This window comes from Coffea arabica, chromosome 4e (genome assembly GCF_036785885.1).
Source record: "Coffea arabica cultivar ET-39 chromosome 4e, Coffea Arabica ET-39 HiFi, whole genome shotgun sequence".
Classification (NCBI taxonomy): domain Eukaryota; kingdom Viridiplantae; phylum Streptophyta; class Magnoliopsida; order Gentianales; family Rubiaceae; genus Coffea; species Coffea arabica.
Genome location: NC_092317.1, coordinates 42,237,118 through 42,248,537, shown reverse-complemented (window position 1 = coordinate 42,248,537; position 11,420 = coordinate 42,237,118). Strand labels below are relative to the sequence as shown.

At 35.1% G+C, this 11,420-nt stretch overlaps 1 protein-coding gene across 3 annotated transcripts; it reads left to right on the top strand.

The window, feature by feature from the left end:
- The first annotated feature begins 906 nt into the window (after positions 1–906).
- Positions 907–4,715, top strand: LOC113741611 (pentatricopeptide repeat-containing protein At2g40240, mitochondrial-like). 3 transcript variants are annotated; one of them, XM_027269102.2, is made up of 3 exons: positions 953–1,062; positions 2,306–2,442; positions 3,362–4,715. In XM_027269102.2, exon 3 carries the CDS (start codon positions 3,424–3,426, stop codon positions 4,390–4,392), a length of 969 nt encoding a protein of 322 aa, XP_027124903.1. In that variant the 5' UTR covers positions 953–1,062; positions 2,306–2,442; positions 3,362–3,423; the 3' UTR covers positions 4,393–4,715. The 3 variants fall into 3 exon arrangements, with proteins under 3 accessions (XP_027124978.1, XP_027124903.1, XP_071903988.1); XM_027269177.2 differs by lacking the exon at positions 2,306–2,442 and having other exon boundaries at positions 907–1,062; XM_072047887.1 differs by having other exon boundaries at positions 965–1,062; positions 2,306–4,715.
- The last annotated feature ends 6,705 nt before the right edge of the window (positions 4,716–11,420 follow it).

The window sequence follows — 11,420 nt, the reverse complement described above, 5'->3', positions numbered from 1 at the left end:
ATCTCTGATTCCTGAGCTTGACCGAGTCGATACCCGATCCGATTCTGAAAACATAGCTGAAACTATCCCATTAAAAAAGCACGTCTTCAGTGCCTCGGTTAGAACTCCGAGACGCATGCAATTTTTTAAGACAAGAGCACTGCTGTAGCCTGTAAATGGCCCCACACTAAAGGCGTTGACTGGGAGGCGCAGCAATACCACGCCTTCAAGCAACAGCTGCTAAGGTTCCGTTTGATAAAACTGAATCTGAATTCTGAAGTCTGAATTCTGAAATCTGAATACTGAAACAATTAATTTGCTGAATTTTAAGGACTGAAAAAAATATATGAATGTCTGAATTTTAATGCTAAACCTATTTATGTTGTTTGATAAATATTTATAGCTGAATGCTTAATAAGTTTAATTTGACAATTTTGCCCTTATATCCTTTCATTCAAAAAAGAAATAGAATCTACGATTTAATTAGTTTAAAATTGTTAGGTATGAAAATGATAATATTTATTTTTAAATCAAATTAATATAAAAGATGAAATATATTATATGAGGAGTATGGAGAAGATGTGAAAGTCATTAAAAAGGGAGAAAAGAGAAACTAAAAATCGTTAGATAGAGAATATTATGTTTTTTAATTAGATAAGAATTTTGAACATAATTAACAAACAATGGTAGATTTGGTAGATAAGATAAAGTAGTTGAAGTAATTCTATTGATTCTTATCAGAATTAAGCATTCAGTTAGGATTCTTGTGCTGAAAAAAATACACACAGGTTCAGCACTGCTTAACAAGTTCAGCAAATAGATTTTCATTTATCAAACACTCAAAACATCTGAATGTCTGAAAAAATTCAGATTCAGCATTTTTTTATGTTATCAAACAGACCCTAAGTCTCCGACTTAGAATTGGAGCTCAAGTCCTCAATTATAGCCCCAAATCAAATGGGGCATTTGGGTTCATTTTTTCAAACCCGAAGTCCTAATTTCTAAAACCCTAAAAATCCCTTCAATTTTTATTCGCCAAAAATAGAAGAAAAAAATGGAAAGAATATAGGAAAACCTTGCAGGGTAAGTTCCATGCTGTTGAATCCTTTTTGTATTTGGGTTCTGTTTAAATTTCATTTCATATTATTCAGTGTTAAGGCATTTTCTTTGTTTTTATTGTTTGGGATTTTTTTTAATCGTCAATTAAGAACAGCTTGTATGAGTTTTAGTTATGAGAATTTATGGTTCAAATTTCGTTGCATTTTCTACAATTCAAGGTCGATTCTTGTCAATTGTCTTAAATGCTGATGAATCGTTACTATTGAAGCCACGTGAATTACTTATCAGATTTAGCAACAAAAGAATATATATATATATATATATATATATATATATATATATATATATAACAAAGGTTTTGGAGAAGCTAATTTGCAGAGCATAGGCAAAAGGCCTTTTCTGAGTCTGGAAGGCCTGTTTTTTAATCTATCTGACGAACAATTTCATCGAAAGTAGTTTTTGGGTTGGGAAGATTTTTTTTTTTGGATGTTTTTTTTTCCTCAAATGTCACAGTTGTTATTTCGTTGAATGAAATATTTGAGTTGAGAAAATCAATTTGAACTTCTTCCTCTTAGTGACAGACATTTCGTCCTAAACTTGAACTCGGATTTTTTTCAGTTTTCTTGTGGTTTTTAGCTGATTGATATCCGAAATGTTTTGGGTGAAATGCAGATAGTTCTCTGGGCTGTAGGCATTCCCTACTTCTCATCCACATAAGCATGTGACTTTTTAGGCACAAATTGATTTTACTTTCAAACTTCGCACCAGCTATTACTGGAAAACTTACTTGTATAGTGAATCTGATTCTTGAGATCTTTTTTGTCTTTTGTGTCTCTCTTCACTCAGTTAAGTTTTGTTCTATGGAGGTTTTCTTGAATCCCATATGGTTGAGATGTAGACCAAGGAGATGACTGAACATGTGATTTGATCGTGTTGAATGCTGTAGTTCGACTCTAAGGTTTCAGTCAGATTACTGATGAATGCAAAGATTTGAATTATGTGTCTTGTCTTGCGATTCAGGATCACTGATGATCTATAATATTCTTTCCACTTGATACTGGTTATGCATATTTCATTTGGCATACTTCTTCTTTTCATATTCTGCTTTAGGTGTGATTGCTATCAGTTTTGGTTCTCTGCATGATAGGCATATTGTCCTAAACTTGATGTTGGTTTTGTTAGTTGCCCTGTGTTTTTGGAGTCCTCCAGTAGCTGATTCCTCTGTAAATTTTTCAGGGTGACAATTCTGTTGTTCTCTTTGTTGTAGGCATAATTAATCTTGTAATCTTGAACACAAGACAGCTAAAAGAATGGGTGTAAAGGAGGACATATGATACGGCTACACTTGTTCAGTGAATGTGATTCTTGGTGGAAACCTCTTTATCGTCGCATATCTTTGACTTAGTTAAGTGAGGTTCTCTCAGAGGTTTCTTGAATTGTTTGTGGTTGAGGTGTAGAGAGGGGACATGACAACACATATTTTTTTACCCTTTCTGGTTGAATGGTCTAGTTTGATTGTTATCATACTTTATTAATTTGTTTTCTGTCAAATTGCTTGGCAATGCAAAGACATGAAAGCTGTGTCGTTTCTTGTTATTAGTTCTAATGGTGTTATTTTCTTCTTGTTTGTTATATACATGTGTTGTAATCTGGTTGATTCGTGAGTACTTCAACTTTTGCATATTACATACTGATTAATGTCTTAATATTGGTTATAATGTTCCTTTTACTTGGTACTGTTTGTGCCTGCTTTATTTGGTATTCTTCTTCCCTTTCCAATCTTCTGTTTTGGCTGTGATCGCTATCACTTGGAGGCGCCATTTGCTCTTTTTTTTTCACTTTTCTTTTGGGGTGGGGGGTGGGGGGGAGCTCGGACCTATTGATCCTCTTTTGCTGTTTGTTCTTCTATTTGGTGTACACACTTCTAGAAAGTATTCACGTAACCCTCATTTATGCTTCTGGATATGCATTACCGCATCAATGTGCTATGCCTCTATTAAGGGTTAGATTATTAATTTCTTTTATTAGTCTATGCTGCTTGACTGATACCTCTTACCATGGATCCATTGTTAGTTTTTGTTTTTGGCCTAGTATGTTGCCATGGTAGCCCTGTTGAAGCATAACTGTCTCAAATATATATAGTTTTTTTTTTTAAGCTTTAACACAATTGCAGAATGAGTTGATTTCTAAATTCTTGCTCTGTGATGATCATTAGTACTTCTATGTTATATTCTACTGTCGTTATCGTGTACATTGTTTAGCATAATGACTTACTTCTAACCTTTTCATGTCTTGGGGTTTTTGCTTGTTCTCTTCCTCACAGGAATCCAATGGCTGATCCCTTTCACTTCTAGCACTTGAAAAACTTCTGTTACTCCCCAAAACATGCAAGTTGTTCACAAACTCGGCCTGAAATCACTTATATTAACACCAATTGTTTGCAACACTACTCGTTATGTCAGCACCCAAAACTTAGTTACAGATTCACCCAGCTCTGCCAACTATGACTACCTCATCAACAAGGCAGGACGTGACCGAGACTTTGGTACTGTGCAACATCTCCTAATGAAGCGCACCAGGGATGGTTGCTTCTATACCAACAACACTTTCAAGTTCATATCCACAGACCTCTCTGTGCTTGATGACCTGTTAAAAATCCTGGCTGGTCTTAGCCATGGGTTCCCCAAGAAGAGTGCACATGACTGCCTCGTTAACCAACTCTCAAAGTTGCATCGCACAACCGAAGCACTGCACGTGGCAGAGATTATGGTACAGAACAACTATGGTGCAAATGCCTGTACATTTCATCCCATACTGAATGAACTGACCAAGAAAAAGAATATGGATGAAGCATGGCGTGTGATGCAGGTGATGAGAGAGTATGGAATTAAGCCTGATCTGACTGCTTATAATTATTTGCTGACTGCTCATTGTTATGGTGGGGATCTGACTTCTGCTGCTTACCTGCTGACAAAAATGGAGGAGGATAAAATGGGAGCAGATAGTAGAACTTATGATGCACTTGTATTGGGAGCATGTAGAGCTGGGAGAATAGATGGGGCTTTGATGGTGTTGAGGAGGATGCTGGATGATGGAGTGCCAGCATTATACAGCACGCATGCTCACGTTATCAATGCAATGCTTAGGAATGGCTATTATGCACAGACAGTGGAGTTTGTAATGAGCTATGCTGGCAAAGATCAGGGGTTGGATTATGAGAATTTTGGAATTCTGGCTAGCCGTTTGATTAAGTTGGATAGATTGGACGAGGCTAAGTTTGTTCTCAAGGAGATGAAGAGAAGGGGTATAAATATGGGGGAGAAATTGAAGGATTTTTGTCTTTGCTGCAACTAGAATAGCAATACAAAGTTCTTTTATAGTTGCACTGGAAATCAAATAGAGCATCATGAAGGCACCTTTGATCCTCAAACAGTCACAACAATTTTTTTTTTATGCCTGTTTTGCACTACTTGTGAAGTGCAATATTGTTATTACAGGACTAGCATAGGATCTCATACTCAAAGTCTGCTTATAAAGTGGACATAGGAGCTCATTCTCAATCTCAGGGATAGGGAAAAATGAAGCAGTCTTGAGCATTAGGTTGGGTATCACAATACCCTAAAATTGCGTACACGAATGTGGAAATCATATTTTTAACACCATGGTAGATTAATTTCCTCGTAGATGTTCAAATCTTTTTCTATTATAGGTAACAACATTTATGGCCTTTTAATTAAAAAAAAAAGGCAAAAGGTCATGTAATTATTTCATTTCCAAAATACATATGGCTGACCTTTCGTTTATTTCGAGAATTGTGCAGGAGTGCTTATTTGCTTAAATTCAACAATGATCTTTGCCTACTTGGAGCATTTGACAAGTACAATTACTCTAGCTAGACAGTTAAACAAACAAAAAATATCATAAGATTCAAAGTAAATCTGAAACCACCATTGAAAAAGCAAAGAATGAGAAAACTTGCTATAAACCTCCAAAGTGCCTGGTGTCGGGTATAGGGTACGAAAAAAAAAATCAAATTATGTTTGGAAGCATTTTTTTTAAGGAAAAATCGTTCAAAACATTCCTTATATTTCATTTCATCAAATGAATTTTTTGTATCTTTTACTTTTAAAATAGTAATTTTACTTCCCTTACAAAATTAAGTTGGTAAAATTTGATCACAATTTAAATTTTCAACTAAAACATTCCTTATATTTCATTTCATCAAATGAATTTTTTGTATCTTTCACTTTTAAAATAGTAATTTTACTTCCCTTACAAAATTAAGTTGGTAAAATTTGATCACAATTTAAATTTTCAACTACTTTTTTACCCCTCATATAACCCACACATGATCATTTTTTGGGACAAAAAAGTTAGATTCCATTTATAGTTAAATAAATGACATGATACATGTATTCATTTTTATCCCTAAAAAAAATAGAATTTGATTGACATCATATTCATTTTTTCCCTAAAAAAGTGGGATCTTTCCCAATTTATATTTAATTTTGCGCTAAACAAGTTGAGTGCAACTTTTTGTATATAAAAAAATGACTATATGTGAGTTATATAGTGATTTCAGGTTAAAATGTGGTCAAAAAATTACGTTAGAATCAAATTTTACTCACTTGAATTTATAAAGGACGTAAAATTAACATTTTAAAAGTGAATAATGAAAAAAATTATTTAGCGAGATGTAAGAAACATTTTAAACAATTCTCTCTCCCTCTCTCTCTCTTTAAATTAGTTATTTAACTTCAAACAAAATAACTCTTTACCAAAAGATAGTTTGTAACAAACTCTGTTTAATTTAATGCAAATCATTACTTCACCCCAAAAAAAAAGATTTGGAAAATGGTAAACCTTTTAAACTATTCATTTGGTGGAGTAAACTTTTAAATTATGTTTATAGAATAAAATGAAATAAATGTAAATATTCAATTAATTTCTTTTAATTCTTCTACGAAAAAAAAATTTGAAGTCTCTCGAGTGTCTCCACACGAGATGATGTGCAAAATCTTTTTTCTTTTTTTTGACACCATTTAGTAATAATTGGGAAGCCAAGATTGTAATCAAATTTAAAAATGATTCTTATGCCTAGAGTTGAATCACCCATTTTTTCCCCTTGATAAAACAAAGTCCAAAACAAAAAACCAAAAAAAAAACGGATTTTCTTAGTTGGAAAATTAAAAAGAGAAAAAAAAAAATTCCAGACACATATAATTAAGTAAATAATAATAAAAAAAATTTTCCAGACCATTAATCACAGCTCTCTCTCTCTCTCTCTCTTTCTCTCTATCTTTTGGAATTTCGGTTCGTAGAAAATGGCGGCGACGCCTTCAAGAGGCGAGGTGCTTTCGCTTTTCCGGTCACTGTTTCGGACGGCGCGTGGCTTTTCCGACTACAACATCCGAGAGTACACCAAGCGCCGAACCGTCGACGGTTTTCGCCACAACAAGGACATCTCCGACCCATCGTCAATCTGCGCGGCCTTCGCCGACGGCAAGTCCCAGCTAGAAGTCGCCAAAAGACAGGCCGTAGTCTATTCCCTCTACGCCCCTAAACTTAAAAGCATCATGGAACTCAACCACTCTGCTTTACCAGAAAAATTGCCTCAAATTTTGTCATAGTAAGTCCAGAATTGTTCAGCTTTTTCTTTTCTTTATTTTATGACAGTTTTAAGTTTTCGTTGAATAATTTGAATTGGGTCTTCGGTTTAGTGTTCCATTAATTCGGAATTTTGTGTTCTTCCTTTCCCCCTTTTTTGTTGGGGAAATGAAGAAACTTGATAATAGTTTAGGGATTAAGTTTGCTTTGTAGTTGTTGATTAAGGATTAATTTCTGGTGAATTGCGGATTTGAGTACGTTTTGATAGGTATTTTTCAAGTCAGATATACGCCTTGGGAGTTGGGACAATCTATTGTTTCGGCTTGCATTTAGTTCAGCAATATACATGTTTTTGAATAAGCATTAAGCCGATCAAAGTTGTTTTTAGATTTAGTTTTGAGCAAAATCATTGCTGTGTTCTTATGTTAAGTGATCGACAAAATGGGGAAATTGTTTCCTTCTGTTATGTTCTATATTAGCTAGTTATGAGCTGTTATTATTTGGAGAAAAGTATTCTGGTTTTGTCCTACGACATAGATGTACATTGGCTTACTAATAGAATTGTGGGCTAGTGTGTTAAGTTCATTATTTATCCATTTTAGTAAGGGCTGTTACACTATTTCTCCAACCAATCTGCTAAAAAGGTAAAGATTTTGCATTTTGTCTAGTTTTTGATGATTATAAACCCTAGTAAAATGTGAAATAGTGATTTTCACTTGTAGCGGCTAGATTACCTATTCATAGTCTTTACATATTTTACCACCTCTTGCTTGAGGAAGAGCAGGACGAATTCTGTGTAAGGAAGTTCTCTTGTAGAACTTGCATGATTTGGCAAATCTCATTTTTCTGAAATGTCTATCTTTCTTTATTGTTCATTTTTCTTTTCTTTTTTGAACAGAATGGCCATCTTTGTTCACTAGAGTTTTGTTGTATAGTGAATTAACTAGCACCTGAGAGTAGTCAAATTTACAGTGTACTTCATGATGAAGAATTTGTTGCAACTATCTACCATACTTGGTCAGTTAAAACACTAATTGCAAACTAGTGATGTACAAAGACTTTGATGCAGGAAAAGTTAAAAAGAAAGAATAGAGCTAGCTGTAGAAAAAGCGGCTGCTAAGAGCTAGAATGTGTTAATGGTATTCTGTTCTCTTCATTTTCTTTTTTGCTTTTAATTTTTTAAGGCAAATATCTTTGTTTGCTAATGTATTGGTGACCTTTAGATTTTCTTCATGTTAGATTTGGCTCGTGGCATGCTTTTGCTATCTGTATTGTGGCATCTAAGAACTTTCTTATTGAAGAAGAATAGAGGACGAATGTCTAGGTAATTGCAGTATGGAAGATCTTGATCCTAATGGGATGTCAAATGGCTGGGTTGACAGAGGGACCTCTACCGAGGGAGAGGGGAGCGCAGTAGAAGAGCTTGAGGTCAGGGTTTGTATTGCATGCTGTTCTGTCATTTGTGAAATGTTCTTCAGGTTAGCTTTTAGAAAAGTAGGGTGGAATTTGTCTTAAGAAGATGCAGATCAAAGAGCTAGTGTTGTACAGTAAATCACAGACACATTTGATGGTTAGTGCAGTTTTGCCTAATCCACTTGAGTGTTACATCTTTATGTTGTCTTGTGGCAATGCTAATTGGACATAATAGAGGTGATTGATGACTTCAGAGCTACTTTAGGAAGACCTCTAAAGGCTGTTAAGCTTGAGATATAGTAGTAATTGACCTAACTAAATTTGAACCGGTCATTTGAGGTAGTAGTAGATCCAGCTTTAGTTGTTGGTGTCTAGACAAGGGCATGTAACTTTCAACCATTTTGATGCAAAGGTTTCAAAGCTTTTTGGTTGAGTTTTAGAAGTCAGAATTTGGATGTCATTGTTTTATAAATTTTAGGAATAACATATCGCAACTTTGGCCATCAAGATACCTGAACCACTCTCTTTACCTGTTACTTTTAATTTTTTTTTCTTTTTCTTCTCCGTCTTCCTCCTTTCTTCATGCAGAAACACAACTCCCTTTATAATAGTTGCAATGACCACACGTCACATGGCCTGCTCTCCCTCTCTCTCTCCCCCCACGCCCACCCCCCTCCCCCTCCCCCCCAAAAAAAAACCAAAAAAAAAAAAGGCACAGATGTGCCTCTATCTCTTTTCAATCCCTATAACCAATCATCTGTCACTTCGTCGCTCTTCGCCCTCCTACGCTGGTGAGCCCCTCAAGCCTAGATTTTAATGAGAATCTCAAATTTCTTTGGCTTGTTAAATTTCTGAGTCTGTTATGTGTTCTTTTTCTTTTTTGTTAATGGAGGGGCATGATCCTATGTTGATTGACGGCCATTGGGTGCATGGACCACTCTGCAAGGCCCAATCTCTAGGTAGCCCAACATACGCTTTGCCGGTGGCTGCAAGAAGTTTTAGTGTGAATAGAATCTTAGACCTCATGCGCCTGTTGAGATTAGTCTGCTATGTGCACCAATTAGTTGTGATTGTGGCAATTGGTTCCTCTATTTGTGTCTGTGCTTGATTTAATCTAGAAAAGGGGAAGGGGGAGGCAGTGGTTGTGGGTAATCCAATTGCTTGGTTGGGTGTTTCATCATATAAAAGCATGCAGCTGAAAGATTGAGCTGCAATAATTAAAAGAGTAAGGAACTCCTATCTTTTAATGTTCATTGATGATCCTTCCTTTTAATCCTGTTTCACATTCTCTCGTCCATCAAATTGTTGAAACAAGCTGATTTCGATAGTTTATCCCCATGACAGTGCTAGTTGAACTTACTGATGCCAACGACGATCTTCATCTTTGTTCACTGATGCAGATCCGATACTTCACCTGTTTCATCTGGATTTTTCACTTATTGATTTTGAATTTGTAATATTCAGAGTGGCTTCTTCCTAGTATTAAATGAGGTTTCAGCCCTAATTCTTGCTTCTTGTAAAAGAAAACAATGAATAAGAAGAGAGGAACAATGGGAAAATGAAGAAGGAAGATCATGTCGCAAAGGGTGTGTTTTTCATTTATGTTTTTTGAGTTTTTAATGTTCACCCTCAATTCTAACAGAAGTAACGGTTCCTTTAACTCCAAATTTACAAGTGAGGGGGAGGATTGGGTGTGATATGGTAGTTCTGCAAGGGGCTGAAAGATCCAGTGGCCTACTTGTTTGATGGATTTTGTAGTTTCTTTCCCTTTGTTTATTATTTGTGCTTGGTGAATACTGTATTAACCTGCCTTTGAAACGATGTTGCAGGATTCTTGTGACGAAGAAGCCAATGAAAGAAGGAAAAATGGAAATTATTGAAGATATGTGTATCTGAGTAAACACTTGATGTATTCCACCATTTTTTCTTCTGTTTTATGGTCCTAGAAGAAGAACAAGAGCTCGTTCGCTCTAGTAGATAAACAGAGCAAGACATTTAGCATCTGTTGTATCATCAAAAGATGCCTTCGATTGTCTTCCCGGGTGTAGTGCGGGCTTTTTAGCTCTGTTAAGGTTGATTTGGTACTTTGGCAGGTACTGCCTACTTTTTCTGTAGTTCAATTGTGGCGTCACTGTTACTAATGAGTTGATCATTATCACACACTTCAAATTTTTGGAAGGAAAAAACGACACTAATCGTCCCTCACATTACTTGACATTTATCGATGTTAACTTTTAGTCCTTCATATACAAAATAAAATATTTTAGTTCCTCACAAATTCAAAGTGGACCTTTTTTCTATCAGTAAATGTAATTTTAGCCATATTTTCTTTGGAAATAATCACGTCCAGACAAAATTTCTGAAATTAAGGGGCAAATTTATAAATTGATTTTTCTTTTTCTCTATATTAGTCTACAACTCCTTCCAACTATTCTACAACTATTTTTTTTCTTCATAAAATGACAGAAATACTCAAGAAGTTTAAAAACACCTGTATAGTTCAAAAATTTGTCAAACAAAACCTAATGGAAAAAAAAAAACTAACCCTGATCACAAAAATCTCATGGAATTTATAATGTGCCTATGAATTTTCTTAACCTAAACAAACCCATTTTGGAGAGATACAATTTAGTGATCAAAAATTCAAAATGGATAGAAATGACAAGTTTGGGAAATGGAAAACTCCCCACATTTACAAATCTTTTTCATCTTTTCTCATTTTCTACCCAAAATCTTCTATTCTTATCTTCTTCCCCAAAATCTCAAAAGGAAGAGGAGGAGGAGAGGTTTTGGGGAAGGGTTGGTGGCAGTAGAGAGGGGAAATGGAGGGTACAATGGTGGAGGAAGTTGGAGAAAGGGGATCGGAGAGAAGTGTAGGCTTGGTTGAGGAAGTGGAATTGGTGGTTGCGGGTTTCTGAATCGGGGGAATTGGAAGAAGTTCTATAGGATCCTTTAGTATTCTTTTTTTTTTTTTATCAAACTGAAAATTGATATTTGCATAGTTACTTGCGCAAACATGGATTAAAATTATACAGCCTATCAAAATTTCCGTTTAGATTTAGAACAGGTGATGCGTCCGTGACTTTTTCTATTGAAAATATGGTTGTAAATGTGTTCAATGACCCACAAAAAATGCAACTTTTGAATTGGTAAAGGACTAAAATGCTTCATTTTGTTTGTTTGTAAGGGATAAAATTTAACATTAATTAAATACGAGGAACTATTGGTGTTGTTTTTCCTTTTTGGAACAGTAAAAGTGCTTTGCTAGGAGGTAAACATTACGCATTGAATTTGGAATTTAACCTCAGAGAAATTGTTAACAAACAAGCAAAATATAACGGGTGTGAGAAATTTATATTGGA

Coding starts and splice junctions, on each gene's coding strand:
- LOC113741611 (XM_027269177.2), top strand. CDS start 3,424: ATGCAAGTTGTTCACAAACTCGGCCTGAAATCACTTATATTAACACCA.